The sequence below is a fragment of the Pinus tabuliformis genome, chromosome 8, assembly GCF_031772625.1.
Source record: "Pinus tabuliformis cultivar Carrire ecotype Pingquan chromosome 8, CPIR1, whole genome shotgun sequence".
In the NCBI taxonomy this organism is placed as follows: domain Eukaryota; kingdom Viridiplantae; phylum Streptophyta; class Pinopsida; order Pinales; family Pinaceae; genus Pinus; species Pinus tabuliformis.
Window position 1 is genome coordinate 1,584,723,622 of NC_142294.1, and position 16,750 is coordinate 1,584,740,371.

At 38.9% G+C, this 16,750-nt stretch overlaps 1 protein-coding gene across 1 annotated transcript in view; it reads left to right on the top strand.

The window, feature by feature from the left end:
• The window catches only part of LOC149242110 (putative aldo-keto reductase 1), a 294,759-nt gene that overhangs the window by 252,393 nt on the left and 25,616 nt on the right, over positions 1-16,750 (top strand). Inside the window, exon 5 of the mRNA XM_089374180.1 lies at positions 2,450-2,549. Within this exon, the coding sequence (XP_089230306.1) occupies positions 2,450-2,549 (100 nt within the window). The remainder of the gene's footprint in view (positions 1-2,449; positions 2,550-16,750) is intronic.

Here is a 16,750-nt window from a genome sequence, read left to right on the forward strand (position 1 = left end):
CTGGAACCACTCTCAAACATCCTGAGTCATTTCATGGTAATGTTAAAAATTTAAGTAAAATGATGAAAATGAAAAATAAAGGAGAATGTTACTTTTACTTTAAGAATTTAACATTACCATGAGGGAGCATCTGCTATATTTATATTTTTTTTTTGCCTTCATTCATCACCCTAACCCAAGGTGGACCCACCCCCAACAAGCAAACTCACCTAAAATTAAAAAAAATTGAAAAAAAAAACGATTTTCTACACACTTTTCCGGAAGCGTACGCTTCCTCCTCCAAAGCGCCACGCTTCCGACACCCGAAGCGCGCTTCCGGCCAAGCTTCCTAGGCGCTTCTGTACGGGACGCGCTTCGGGGCTTGGAACCGTGGGGGGGGTGGGGCGCTTCGTGCAACATTGTTCTAGAAACTCCAACATTGACTTTGTCTTAAGTGACCTTTAATTTTATTTTATTTCACTTAAGTCACTTTTGGCCCCTTTTCTCCAATTAATTATTTTTCCTTAATTAAATGACTAATTAAAGTCATTTTTAACTAAGGAAAATGGAAAATTGCCCACCATACACTCTTTGGCCACTGGAAGTCTCTTCTCAGCATCCCATCTTGTAGATCTTCTCGTTCTGGTTCCAATGAGCTGTTACGCTGAGGTGTTCCATCAATTAATCTCCTCGGAATGCCACCTCGAGCATAATTAATTAAGTTATGTTCAATAATAACATTGATTTTTGAAAGTTGTCAGAATGTGATGGAACGAAAGGCAAATTGTGCGGATGATGAAATATGCCAAGCGAATGCCATCAAATCCCATAAAAACTCCTCAGAACTCTATCGGGACCCCTGATGACATAAATCTGCTTCACTGACCTAGCCATCTCCTGCCCTAGAAATCCACCCTGGCTATACTATGAAGAAGAATAAAAATGGGAACATGACAGATACATCAATAATAAGGCCTATGTGTGCTTGAATCTCTTTAAGGCTTTGCATTAGGCATGCTAGATTTTACTCTAACAGATCTCATTCTTGCCTCTTTTTACCTTTGTACCTTTTTCTCTAAGGGACTTAGGAGAAAATATGGCATGCATAGATTTTGCGCAGGCTTTTGGTGAGACAAGTGCCTCAGATGGTGCAAAAATCTAAAGTGGTATGCATATATTATACGTAGTCTCCACTCACAACTAATTTACCTAAGTAAAGGATAGGCCACTTCAGGCCAAGGCTCTGGCAGGCTCTCCATTTTCACCACACCCTTATGCATTCTTATCTTCCACAAGCTCCCCATAGCTGAGAAAGAACAGTTTCTTGGCATCTATGGTCTCTTGCCTCTCTTTTTTATCCCAAGGAAAGCCCATAGGTAACCTTGAAGCTTTGTTAATGCAAGCTTCATTGACATGTTATTCCAAACCCCTAACTGCTGTGACATATTCATGTTCCCTTATGTTCAGAAACTTAAGGGAAAGTATTGAGGATTTTTAGAGGAGTTTGGTGAGTCTTAAGGAGTTTCAGTTGAGTTTTGGGGAGTGGGGAGTATTATAGAAGAGTTTACAGTAGTAACTCTTGTCAGCGGTGGTTTGGTGAAACTTGGCAAGACATGGTAATCCGAAAAGTCTCACAACATTGATTACAACAATATACTCATTAAGAGCTGAACATGTTACTTGTGGAAATTGAACTTGGGTGGAGAGGATAACAACCATTTCTCCCAATCCCCCAAGCTAAACCCAATTGACAGTGAGACTAGAAATCCATATATTACTGAGACATTGATTTTGGAAAACTCTGATTATAGGATTAAATGAAATGAAGGGTTCAAGGCCTATTTACATGAAGCGCTATTCACAGCATATAATATTCTGCTGCATATCTTATGCCTTTGCCTTACAACTTAGTTGTTCATTTTGTGAACTTGAATTCTTCAATAAAAAATGTATTTAATCAGTCACTCGAGACATTTTAATTTTGTCAAATCATTTTCTTGACTTTGAAGTTTGTAACATGACAGCTATTAAATCCGACCATTTGTTTTTCTTGTCTAATCGCACATCGTACATTTGTTATGAAGATTCCTAGCATTGATATGATAGTCTCTAGCTTGTTATGAACCCAGATTCAAAGTTGAAATTTTGGAAGCCAAGCACTAGATGTAATAGTCTTGTTATTGTGGCAATTCTTTTGTTCATATCTTGGTCGTATCTCTTAGGAGCTTGAAAGGAATAGGGAATAAATTAATGTTATTTGATACGAGCTTGAAAGGAATAGGGAATAAATTAATGTTATTTGATACCTAATAGAGATAATCAAGATAGCAATGAGAGAGGTGATTGACGGATAAGTGAACTTATAATGTAGAGATCCTTTTTATCTTGCCATTATGGTCCATGCATGTCTTTTTTCACCGTTGAACCACTGATAATGCATCTCTTTCTAACTCTTCTCGAAATTCTGCAGGGATTTGGGAATAGGCATTGTACCTTATAGTCCTCTTGGACGTGGATTTTTTGCTGGAAAAGCAGTTGTTGAAAACTTACATGAGGGTGACGGTAGACTGGTGAGGCTTCAATGCCTTCCAAATGAAATAAATGAATCCCACCATTTTCATTTATAATCCATTACAAGAAAAGTGAGATTTTCATGATTATAGTTTTAGTAATCACAAATGTTAAATATCTCTGTTAAAACAAGTAATTTTCAATTAGAATCATATAGAGAACCTGTTTACTCATACATTCTCTGTACTAAAGCTCTGCCAGGTGTAATAAAAAAATGGAAACTGCAAATCGAAACCTTTGCATTATCTACATATCTAAAAGTGAACTACCACTAAAAACTGACAGCATGTTTCATCTGTTGAAATTGCAAATCCCCCATATGATATATCTTGAATTAGGTAAATGCATTGTAGCTGTACAAGTAAGGAAGGCATGCCCTCAATTAAAATATTAAGAACTACGATATGAAAGAAACACAACTCATCAAATGTAAAATATATGAGGCTGTTCACACTTGAACCAAACCGACCCTACCTCATATGCAGAACATCATTATTTTTCTTTACATACAAATATATCAACTTCCTAAAAGAATATCAAGCAGTAACTCAACAAATGTTCGCCTGTCACATTTTTAAATCTTTATTGTTTTATAGACAATCCTTAACTACTTCTTAACCATGACAATATTTAGTAGTAATTGCATACTGCTAAGCATCAGTTGAGTAACTTATTCTTTCATCAAAGACCTATGTTGTTATCTATTACAAAAACTGCACTGACAATAATCTCACATCTCAAATAGGCTAGTTACAATTTGTTGTGCTAATATCTCCCCCAGGCTAGCTTAGCTGAGTGACCACGTTTGACTTGGCTTACAAAACTATCAACCAAAACATTCAAAATTCTCACATGATCTCTAGCTCTCCCCAAAGCCTTTTTGTTTTTGAAATATTGTATCATGTATTATTTCATGAAATAGAGGGTTATGTGAAGTAATACATGATGCATCTTTTCAAAGAAAAAAGCTGGCCATTTCATTTAACAAACCAGTATCCTAGTCCTCTACTTCTTAGCTTTGTGTTGCCGCTTTAGCCTCATAGCTCATTTCTCAGGCTCTTAACTATGCCATTTCTGTTGTCTCAAAATCTATCATCTCTTGTAGAGGGTAACCTACAAAGAAAAAACTCGACTAAGGGACAACAATGAGGTGTGGCCTGTTACCCACCACCAGTGGGTGACCCCTATAGGAGAAATTTTCTCCTAGATTTGTCTTTAGCTGGCAGCCAGCAGCCCTAGCCCCTTACAACCACCAAATAGCTCGATGTGTCACCATTCTCCGCTACCTGAGCCAACCATTGTGTGCCTTCGCTCATCTGTTATAATCGTATGTTTGAAGGTGGGACTTCCAACCCCAAAGGTCCGGGTTTTCATTATGTAATTGGGTGTTTATGCTTCCTTTTCTTGGATACATTTGGACATGGATTAGTGGGGGGATTCGGCGGAAAGATTGGTCTTGGATTGTACTCTTGTTCCCTTGTCCCAACTTGGTGGTTAATCTTGTATCCTAATGTCGTGGGATCTTCCCAATTGCTAGGCACTAGTCTTACTCCTAGGTGATCAACCTAGGATTAAGACTAGTGCCTAGCAATACTTGACTTTCTTTTTCACCTTTTTCCTAGAATCTGCCTAGTATGAATTGCATTAGGAAGGTCAGCTTGAGGAGCGAGTCGGTAGGGTACTGCGCTATAGTTTCCTCTAGCTACCTTCAAAATTTGAAGCAATTCTCGTGGTTAGTTTGGGAGAAATATCAAGCCCTATTTTAATTTGTTTTGAACCTTTTAGGTTAGTGGCACTCGAAAGGTCATTTGCACTTCAAAATCGAAAGGAAGTTAACCATTTGGACCTTCTCCTTTCTCCTTGCTTGACCAAGCAATCACATTGAAGTTCATTCTCTTCAAGTTCTAGGCCTTGCTTGGATTTTCGCTAGGTCTCTCTATTGGTGTTAAAGCCTTGTATGGTAATCATCTTATAAAGCCTTTAGAGAGATCTTCCCTTTATGAAGCCTTAGGCCTAGGAGAATCCCCTTGTAATTGAATAATCCTTCCTTGTTAATTTTAGGTATGTTCTATGCTTAGAGAAATTCATTTCAATTTCTACAGTTAGCTCCATATCTTTTTCAGATTAGCAATCACATCAGCATTAAAGTAAACTGCAGATAGAACATAAACGTAAATCGCAGAAGACAAGCCAAGACAAGAGGACACAAGATGTGGCGCTAGCTAGGGACAAACCCCAATGTGGGGAAACCCTTGATAAATTCTTCTTCTATGTTCTTCAATAGTTCAGCAGAGAGAGAGATAGAGTACAATGATTTTAAGTCAATACTTGACTTTCCAAATAGGAGATCAGACATCAGAGATCTTCACCATGAAGATGACACAATGAGGTTGCAGATTTGATACCAAGGACTGAAGATATGCAGCAGATGAACAACTCAGTCAATTACCCAGATTACTGAAGCTTTCCTTCCATGAGACTCTCCTTCCTTTGCTGCTTCACTGATCATGTCAAGGCTGCTAATCTGGTACCTTTCATATGCAGCAAGGACTGGTGCATTTCATGGCAGACCTGGACATTGGTTAGGGCACAAACTCTGAGAGTCACAACACCTTAAACATACCCCACAGTTCACCTGTTTACTGCGGCTAGCCTTCATACGATCCTCCAATGATTTGCTGCATTATAGGACTGCCTACCTTATGAACACAGCTCCTAAAATGGTCTCCAACTGCTGGCTATGGCCTGCGGTCTAGCCCAGCAGTGGACTGCAACTAGGTTCCTTCAAACAGTGATTCAAACGGCCCTTACATAGCAGCCTCAATCTCCTCCTTATCGCGGGTTCTCCTTCCCTTTAAATTGAGCTTAGGAGCAATACTAACATGCCCAAACAGCCTTGCTGTCACCTACAGCTATGTGACATTATCATTGATCCTTCATGCTGTAATATAGTTACCCTTGCTACATTTTAGATTCACTTTTCTGCTGCGTCTAAGGGTCCTTTCATACTGTGATAAGGTCTCCTTTAACTATGACCTTCCTCCTTCATTTGCTGCTGATTATGACCTCCTTTAGGCCTGTGACTAGGGCAGCACTAGCCCTACCTTGATAGCGGATTAGGGCACACCTGAACTGCAGCTTAAACTCCTTGTTTGGACTGCAGTTTAAGGCACAGTTTGACAGCTGCTTGAGACCTCCATTTTCGGTGGCTGGAACCTCCTTCTTTGACTGCGGATAAGGCAGATTATGACTGTGGATAAGGAGCTGTGCATAGGGTCAATAGACAACAGATTCAGGCCTTCATTTAGGGCCTATATTAGCCCTCCTTTCATCTGCGTATTGAGCCTCTTGAGACATGCTACCCATAAGTCTCCTCTTTTCTGCGTGTAGGTCTCCTCATAAGTCTGCGGATTATTGTGGCTAGGGCATCAGCTACTGCGGCTAGGGCATCATCTACTTAGCCCAGTGTACTCTTAGTGTTTCTCCTTCACCAAAAACCCAAAGACGCGGAGAGGAGGAGATCACATGAAGAGTGTGTCCCTCAAATGACTTCAAGTCCTCTCCTATTTATACTAAAACGCAGATGATGAATAGACATGACTATTGGGCTTCTAAGCCTACATAAGTTGTTGGCCGACTTGACAATTTGTCTTATAACACAAATAAATTCATAACTCCATGAATACTTGTCGGAATTTGATGATCTTTAGATCAATTCTACACCTCTCAATGAGAGAGATCCAAGAAAAATATCAGCTGCCATAAATAAGATGACCCACATGGAGTTTGGCCGTAGTTGCCAATTTTAACATTCCTCCTAGGTCTAAGTCTCCTCATAGGGCTTTCTTGGAGAGCCATTAACTTCTTCTTGAGGCATTGAGCCATTATTTGTGCCTCTCCTTTCAATGGGCCTAAGAAATCACATCATACTTTGCTATTGATCTTATCATTCAAGTGATTTCTCTTATACTGAGACTCCTCCCATCAGTGAAAATCTGTAAAGAGTAGGACCCCTGCTAGATTGAGTGGTAACATTTTTGGCCGTTTACGGGTACATGAGACGTGTGTCTTTTTCCACATACGACAATATTGACATATCATTCCTGTTGAATCCATTGGAAGAAAGAAGCCCTAGTTCTTCATTAAATTTTAAGCTCAATGCTTGTAGGCTGAAACTAGCATCTCTCTAGGCATCTCTAATTTCACCTTGGAAACTCCTACATATTTGGTGTGTAAACCTAATAGGAGATCTTGTTTTGACGAGTTCCTTTCTTTGGATATCACTTCCATCCCTGTAAACCCTAATCATGTCACCTAGAATACCATACATGGAACGCTCAAGTTTGATGATCATCCACTCTCTGCAATAAACCATGTAGCAAGGTTCGTTGCATATGCATCAAAGGGTGAAGTGATTCACTAGGATGTCCTCATATTTCTATTCATGAGATCCCTCCAAGGTCATAATTCATGGCTACAAAATCACAAACCTAGGAGCATCTCATCTATCGAAGCATTCTTTGATGGCTTTCTTGAACATTTTCAAGCATGCCAGCCATTAGATATTCAAGAGGAAGCCTTCATTGAATGTCATGAAGATCTTGGAAGAAATGATCTGCTACCTCTTTGGACTTTGATATCAATGATTACTTACATATTGAAGAGGGGAAATGGGAGGTTCATGGGCATCGTTTTGACAAGGACCTTATCTATGGCACTTGTTGTCACGTGAATTGAAGACCTCAAATGCGACAACGACTCAAGGCAGAAGCTATCACTCTGATCCCCGCCCTCTCCGTTCTAGTTGTCTCCCTACAATAAACTATGTGTTAATCAATGGTTGTAATTGATGTCAACCTAGGCAGCACCAGGGGTTACCTCGATCTCCCATGGGCATTTAATTTGGCAACTTACTCTATTCTAAGTCAAGGATCTTCTAGATGGATTCTACTCGTCGAGATGCTTCCATTGATATATGGCACACCATGTAATTCTTCACGGTTTGAGAGATATTCATGTTTGAGGTTAGTAACCCCAGTTAGTGGGCTAAAACCCTATGGGGTTGTGGCATGGCACTCATAATTGGTTGTGGTCATTGAATAGTCAATAATTAATTATTTTTTTTTGCTCCTAAAATCCCTCCAACGTTCACTTGTTGAGGACCCTCTCAACTCAAGACATTCATATAAATAATGACCCTCATATTCTCTTCTAGTAGGGATTTTGTGGCTTCAAACAGGTCATCGTGGCATTTTTGCTATAATTAATTAATTAATTTTTTTATTTTTTATTTTTATTTTTATTTCTGCGAAGCTTCAGAAGCTGAAATTAAAACCCATTTGATCAGAAATCATGACGAACCTTGTGACTGAATTTCAGATCTTGGTTCGCTATATTTTCGGAGATATGATCTGAGGAAGTTAGGGTTTTTGCAGGCTCCCGAATTCCATGTCAAACAAGTGATGTTGGGAAAATTGTCATAACTTTATCTCTGAGTATTGGATTCAAATTTCTTAAATAGTCACAGAAAGAGGACAGACTGTAGTTTGTTGAGTAGCGTTTTCAGGGTCGAAGGTCGCAGCAGTGACACGTGGCACTTCGTACAAGTTCTCTCTACTGAACCAATCTATAATCAAGTCATCGTGGAAGATTGGGCATAACTCTTTCTTGAAGAATCCAATCTTGATCAGACTTGTGAGGTTGGAAAGAGGACTTAGAGGGATACCACAGGACAAACTTTCAAACCCTGGAGATCTGAAATTGCATAGAAACAACAGATTCAATATCGAGCTCCCAGAAGGCAAGAAAAGGCATGCATTCAAGGATTACTGCAGTAAGGACCACACATCAATAGTCAAGGGTAAGTCTCCTACAACAAGGTATATATGATTAGTGTTTACACTTGAAATATGAGTATCATCTCTGACATATGTTTTTATAGGACAATGTAAGTACATACAAGGTCTCGGTTATATCTTTATGTCTCTATATGTCACAACTAGTTTTGATAGCACATTTTGGATGTCCTATTCTTGATACTACACACTTGATGCTACATATTTTGATGCTACACCAAGTCTGCTAAATCTATATGATGTTGTAAGTTCATGTTACTTGTCTTGTCATAGTTGATAGGATGCTCTCTGTTGTTGTACTTAGAACTTGGTCCATCACAAGTCTAGGGTCTGTCATCAGTTTTTATTGTATATATCTTTAGGTCAGTTTTGGATATAGTCTTGCATACAGTCCATGCCTATGTCAAGAGTGGGAGTCTTTGTCTACTGCTGCAACAAGTCAACAAAAAAAGTGACAAGCACACTTCAGGTACGCATTGTAATTTTAATTTGTTTTTATTCATTATTATGCACTTACATGTGTTTTGCAGGCAGAGGTAAGTTGAAGGGTATTTTGTTTTGTTTTGTGATTGGTTTTGCCGGGCAAATTTTGCATGGAGGTAGAAGAAGATTTAAGTACAACTTCAAGCAAGAATTCAAGAGCAGAAGTATCAAATTAAAGGAAGCATTGTAGCGGGACATCCTTTGAAGACATGGCAACCATCCATATATTTTGAAGAAGTGTCAAGGCCAAGAGTCATTATAGTAAAGTTGTAAAATAGTCATTTATAAAAGATTCATCATTGTAACAGAGTCATTTGTAAAAGAGTCATCATTATAAAATTGTAAAAGAGTCATCATTGTAAAGATTGTAAAAGAGTCATTTGTGAAAGAGTCATTCTGCTTAGAGTTGAATAGGCAATGTTAGGAGGTATAGGAGTCACTGTTGGGATGATGTCATGGTTGGGTTGCAGGTCATAGAGAGATTGGGTATTTTGTGAAGTACACGAAAATCATTGTACATCTTATTGTATCGTGGATTGTTGTCCCTGGTTTGGGAATCCACAGTCTTGCCTTATTTCAGTCATTATAGGGTGGCAGGAAGGTGCTAGGCTGGTGCATGAAGTCACCTACAGGTTGGAGCATGTGAACACTTCAGGGTGGTAGGTTGGTCTAGGATGTTGGGGCATCCATTCAGTTGACTACTAAAGAAACTAGGGGGTTGGGACGTCCTTCCAGTGAGAGCTAGAGAAGAATGCTTTTCTAGAATTCTAGGAAGTTGTTGCTTTCATTTCAATTGGGGCTAAAGATTAAAGAATTAATTAGAGAAGCGTTTGGTGGTTTTTGACCCGGAGGGGGTTTTCCACCAAAAATTCTTATGTTTACTGTGTTCTTTTATTTACTGTTATTATTGCATAAACATTAATAATAATTGAAGATTAACTAATGCTCTGAAAAGATTTAAAAGTGCTAATTGCTAAGGAAAACTGATTCACCCCTCCCCTTCTAGTATTTCCAACACTATGGGGGGTAGTGTGAAAAATCGGTTACCCGATTCCTACTACAACAAACTGATAATATTTCTCCTACTTGGTAAATTAATTGAACAAGTTACTTGCAGTTTTCTACGGAAAATACTGAAATACATACACTGCAGCCTACACAAAATAAAATACTACGGAAACTAAATATTGTGTTGTCGCACAAAGTGCTTAGGCACCGCGACAACGCTACAACGCTCAGAATAAGGGTTGTCACTCTAATCGTTACTCACTCCGTTTAGACTCTCTCCTAGACAAGTCAAGGGGGGTAGTCCCTAAGGTGAATGAATGAGAATAGCCTATGGAACACAGGCTCTAGGAGACTTAAAGATGAACAACTTGATGGATGTGAAACAAATCCTGGTTAATCGAGATTGATAGATCTAGCAATTAAGACAAGTAAGACACAATCATAAGAAATAAATGATTTTAGACCAGTGCCTTATATTTAATTAACCATAAACTAGATAAAAACAAGTTATATAGATTAATTTATAAATGTGGCAAAGCGATGATCATGAAAAATTAAATGTCAACGCCCAAAACTTTATCATGCAAGAGTTCTGGCAATTAAATATCATGAAAAATTTAACTGCTAAGAAATGATTCCATATTTAAAATGATTTTCATTAATAACCTAGATCTAGAATAATTTATCATTCTCCAATAGTCAATGATTTTAAAACATTAATCGCACTTGACAATAGAGAAATCACTACAATGAAAGGATACCAAGAAACTTTAGATTAACAATTTAATTATTCCTTAGGAAATTAATTTAATGTGGTAAATGAAGAAATCAAATTTTTAATATGACTAAAAATCAAATCAAAAGACCTTAGTCAAATTTAAATTTTTATGGGCTGTAGGCCACATAAAAATAAAAATTTCTTAAATGTAAAATCTCAGATTCCTCTTTTGATTTAATTCCTTAACCATTCTAAAGTCACAAAAATGAATTTTTTAAAACTTTTTAGATTTAAAAATGTTTTTTGAATTTTGTTTATGAAACAAAATTAAAATAAAAGAAGAAGAATTAAAACAAAACTAAAGTCAATTAAAAAAAAGAAAAAGATTAAAACGAAAATAAGAAAAGGAAATGGAGAACAACAAAAAAAAATAAATCAAATTAGAACAAAATAAAAAAAGAAACTAAACTAAACCCTAACACATAACACAAATAAAAAAAAAATATCGAATGTAAAATAAATCTAACCAAAGTAACAGAGGTAAAAAAAAAATCAAATAAAAAAAAATGAAAACGCACTAACCCTAACTCATATTAAAACATAAAGTAAAAATAAGAAACTGAATTGTTATGAGTATATCGAATGTTTGGTTTTGCAAGTTTGGAGACGACAGTGACGACGGAGAAGAAAGCTTGAAGGAGGAGGCAGTACATAGGCGAGGGAGAGTAGGCAGTGGAAATGTCTGCGAAATGGAGTCGAGGGAAGCGAGAAGCAGCTTAAGCGGATGGCAGGAGGGACTTACGTGGGTTGTAGCAGAGGGAAGGAAGCTGAAGACTGCAGGCTTGATGCAGGATGCAAAGGGGGGCAATGTTGGATGGAGGAAGGAACTGCGGGTTTGCGAGGGATAGCAAGAAAGGAGGGCACGCGGGTGAGGAAAGCCACAGATGAGTTTGTAGAGGACACTAATAGCAACAGAAAGGGACGTAGGTTAGGGAACGAAGCAAGCTTAGGGATGCGGGAAACATTGATGAAGGTAGCCGCGGTTTTTGCAGAGTCGATGGAGAATGGAGTTGCGGGTTGGAGGTGCGAACAACACACAGGAGGAGAAGAGGGACAACGTTTGGAGATTGCAGGCTTGGGTTTTGAAGGAGCTGTGATTTTGATGGGGTTTCGAGGATGAGGAACAATAGATTTTAAAATTACAACAGACAATGGGAAAACCGCAGGCAGTAGATGAAGGTTGGAATAATGGAGGGATAAGAGTTTTCTAAAAAAAATTCGAAATTTTGTAGTGAATCGAAAAACCCAGTTGGCAGATTAGAAAACTCAGTCAACAGATAAATGGTAGCCAGAAAACCCTTTAATTTTTTTTCAGAAATTCTGATTAAAATGTTGAATCTTCTTGCTTCAGATTTGGCCTTGAAACCCTTATGAAAATTTCCAGATCCAAAATTTTTTAAACCCTTGGACTGCAAAAAATTTGAATAATATCCCTGGAAAGTTATGTTGATAAACCCCATAGATCTAGATCTTACCCTCCAGGGCCTAGATCTGGACTCTACACAAATTTCTTCCTCAGATCTGTAGTTGCACGACAACAGTAAAACACCCAAATGATATATACAATGATAAAAGACTAAAACCCAGAAAGAACCCACGTTAGAAAAATAATTACAAAATTCAAAAACTGCAAGTTCTAATCAACCAGATCTATCATTATGCCACACAAGAAATTTAAATTTTTAAATTTTAAAGGAGGTGCTAACTCGAAATCCTTTGTGCATTACCAACAAAATTCTTATGACAATCCCAAAGCTAATCTTGTTGGGCTCTTCAAGAAACACATATCGAGAGTTTGCTGGTCCAACTGAAAACTTCCCCTAATGCCCGAGGTTATAAAATCAAGATTTCTCTGCAAAACTCAATCCAGCTATCAAAATAAAGCGAGAAAATAATAATAAAATTCAGACAAATAGAGATACCTGCTATTACATTCAAAATTTAAATTATTATTCAAACCCCAGCAATTGAGCGAGATACTTGTACTCAAATCACTCTTCAGAAGCTATCATCAATGGCTTTAGAAAAACTCATGCATGGAAATAAAACATCTTACAGTATTCCCATGAAGAGTAACACTAGCAGAATTTAACCCCAAAGTCTTTCTTTATTATCCAGAAAAAAAAAAAGATTACACAAGAGCTTCTTGCTAAGCACACGATTCAAAGATCGGATGAATCAACTGACAAATGACTTCCTATTTAAAGATAAATCCTCCAATGGCTAGTTCGAGTGATCCTCATCAAAACAATCTCGATTGTTGATGAATATTAAAATTTCTTTTAATCTTATCCATCGAAATATTTAAATATTTGAGGAAATTCGAAATTTTTATATAAATGCATTTTAGTTAACTCAAAAATAAATTTTTTGAGTTAATTTCCCCACAAATTTGACTTTGACTTAACCCTAGGGATCAAAGGTTTAAAATTTAACAAAATAATTAATTTATCTTAGTCCTAGGACCTTTTAAAATTTAATTTTTTAGGACTGACGAATTTTGCCTTTGGAGAATTTAAATTTACCTAGGACCTAGAATTAATTAAATTTATGGTTAATGATTTTAATTAACCTATGAGGGGATAAATTATTTTTTCAACCTTCAAGACACTTTACATTATGGTTTTCATATTTTTTACATCATAAGGGGGGAAACCCATTTGTAATAGACCCACACAGACTGCGCATTTCTGCGACACATATAATCCAACATACCAAGCAGTTTGTAATAAAATAAACTAACCAAATAGTTAGGATTATTCCCAAATCACTTTTACAAAGACTCGATCTAGAACATTAGGACTCCCCTAAGATCCTAGTGACAAAATCCATTCCAGCTTTGGGGTAAGACTGAAGCAGAAAACTCTGCCGACCATCTAAGAATGGATCGGTGAGATGAGAAACATCCTAGAATGGAGATCATCACTAGAAAGGTAGGTTACCTAGGTTGTTACATACATGACACGATTCTCTTCAGATTATTTACATCATATACATGCAAAATGGGTTTACATTATAACACGATGATCAGGTTGATGATGATAGTTGGGCGACACAGACACATCGATCAGGTGCTATCCCTTTTGCGAAAAAAGGGGGTGTACTGCTATGGGTCGTTGACACGTAGTGGTCAACATACTGCACTGGAGAGAAATAAACACACACACATACACTGTTGTTTTTGGACAAATGTCCCTCAAAAAACCCAATGTGAGAAAACCGGTGCAACAACTGAGATTTTTATTTATTATGTAGTAGTAATCTGAGTACAAATTGTTAGATGCCCAAATTGACAATCTGGTACAGAGAAATACTGACAAGGAGATAGCGAGGAAAAATCTCACACTGTCGGGCAATCCGAATCGGATCTAGGCTCTGGATGGCTCTCCCCACGCTGGCTTTGCACAACCTCTGCGTCAACTTACACAAATTTACGTCAACCTCTCTAGGGTCTGCTTCACCTCCTCCTCCGATCTCTTACTGTCTGGAACTTCGCTCCTCTATCCTTCTAGTCTCACACCTCGACTTCTGGCTCAGGAATTCGACTTCCTAGCTGAATCTCAGGTTCCCATTGAAACTTTGCAGTGCCTCTGCATGGCACTGTGCTTCCTCTCTGAATTTCTCTATTCCTTCTCTTCCTTGCACTCTCCGAATCTGGAAAGCTCCCCTCTAGACTTCTATCCTTGCCCCTAACTCCAAGAATATCACTCGATCTCACTCTGGCAACTCAACACTGCTACTCTTGAGAAATTCGAACTCTAATCTCTCATTCGATGTGTTCTACAAGTGCCCATCGAACTCCTTATATTCTCTTGTTGGAGCTCCAACGACCAAGATTAAAACATAATCAAGGGTTAAGATTAACTGTGAGGTGATCTTCATCTTCTTCTGGAAGATTCACACTTGATTTAATTAATACCCTTTAATTAACCAGATTTTCTAAGTTTAGACTTAGGGAACCACACTTGCTGGTTCAAAACGCGTCGACAAATGAATTTCGATGTGAGTTTCGCCGAAAACTCTCCTCAATAAAGTTAATTATTTTAGTTAAACCATCTCTAGGTGGAATTTTCCCAAACGATTTTTGGGTATTGGAGAATGCATGTATCTTAGCCTCTCTGCAAAATCCCGAAGCAAGAGCACATCCAATGCTACAAAAATCAACATTCCCTCTTAGGGAGGAATGTGCTCTAGTGCTGCAACTTGCTGAAGCATCACTCTGCCTTTGCACCATCTCCTGCCGCGTTGTTCATGTCTGGCTCTACTGCCCACCAAATACTGCGCAACTCTGATATGAGTTGCATTTGTGTTGCTGCTGACCCTGCTGAATTGCTGTCAACTACTGCATCTACATTGCAACCCTCTCTCCATCTGTTATTATTGCAACTGCAACATCTGCAACAGAAAAACATCTAATACACTAAACCAACTGTTTTCAATATGATGCATCTGTCGCTCGAGTTCTTACTACTGCTTGCTTCTGCACTGTCACTAAAGCTTCTACACTGCTGCTAACTCTACATTGTGCCAACTGCATTGCTGCCAACTTTGCTTTGCGCTGCCTAGTCTTACACCGCTACTAGCTACTGCATTTGTCACTCTGAAACTTGACTTCGCTAACTGCCATTGGTCCATCCTTCTACTTCTCACTATGGGCTCCCGTAGCAAGGTCTTGATCCAAGACGTGGACTCCTCAAGTATCGTACCCATCCTATAGCTCTTTGGGGTTACAACTCTAGATTGCTCCACCTCACCCCTAGAGGCATCTCGACTATCATGGCAAACTCTTCCTCTAGTCTGGAGGAAAACTTGTTGGTCTTTGTGGATGCAGCTTGCTAAAGATCCTGCTTCTCCTCCTTGCTCTTCTTTCTCAGAGGACACTGAGTGATGTAGTGGCCCACTTCACCACACCTAAAGCACTTGATCTTCGAAATATCCTTCTTTCTTCTACGCTCCTATTGCCCCTTTGACGCAAGGGCCACATCCTCCTCTTCCTTCACTTACTCGTCCCACTGCTGCTACTACCACTGATGGTGGCCTTCATCAGATCACGCCTCATCTCCTCCTACTATAGGTCAACCCACACACGTTCCTATTCCGACATTTTTTTCTCTGCCCAGGATACTCTAGACGAAAACTTGCCAATCTTCAGAAACGCTATTCAGCGCTAATCGAACAAACTCTGTAGGCTGGGGCGATGATCCTACTGAAGCTAGCTGATCCTGGACATCCTAAAGTCTAGTAACGAAGGGTCTACATGCTTCCCTTTTTGCATCCTCGTGCATCTCAACATCTCCTCCAAGTACATTTTCCACTGCTCGGAAGATCCTTCGTACAACGTGGCTAAGGCTTCCCACATTTGCGTGGCAGTAGCCTTGCTAGCTATATGGGATACTACATGATCTCGAACTCCGTCGAGAATGATCCTCTTAGCTCTTGCCATCTCAACCTTCTACTTCTTGAGTGGATTTGCATTGGCGGGTACAACTACCACACCATCGACATACGTCTTGAGATCATGCTCATCTAGAAGGCAGGGAATCCTGGCCGTCCAGATCACATAGTTTGAGGCTCCATCCAATTGATCTTGATCTCTCGACCCAACTGATGCCATCTCTCCTGAAAAAATTGAACTACTTCCTCTTCTCTTATGCGCAGTTGCTGCCCAGCTATTCGCACTCCCTTTTGGAGTGAGAAATCCTGCATACAGCTACTGCTGCTCTGCTAAGAAAATTCAAATTTCTTGCCTAGAAGTCCTTTGAGGAAGGAATTCCCTCAATATGTGCTCTTCTCTCCTTCTGATGCTATTCTGCCAGCAACTGCTACACAATTACTGCGTCCTAGCTGAAGATCTGCTCTGCAAGGAAACTACGCTGCTCTCTTCTGCCTTTGGAATGCTTCGATATGGAGAATCGAATTTCTCTATCGACTCACTTAGAGAAATCGATTTCTCAGAACTTCAATCTCCTTGGCCCAAGGACTGTGTTGCCTCTGGGGTTTCGAATTCCTGCCCCTGTAGTAATTTTGAATTCCCTCTTCCTTCTGCAACTGAGCTCTTCTGATCACAATCTGTGCT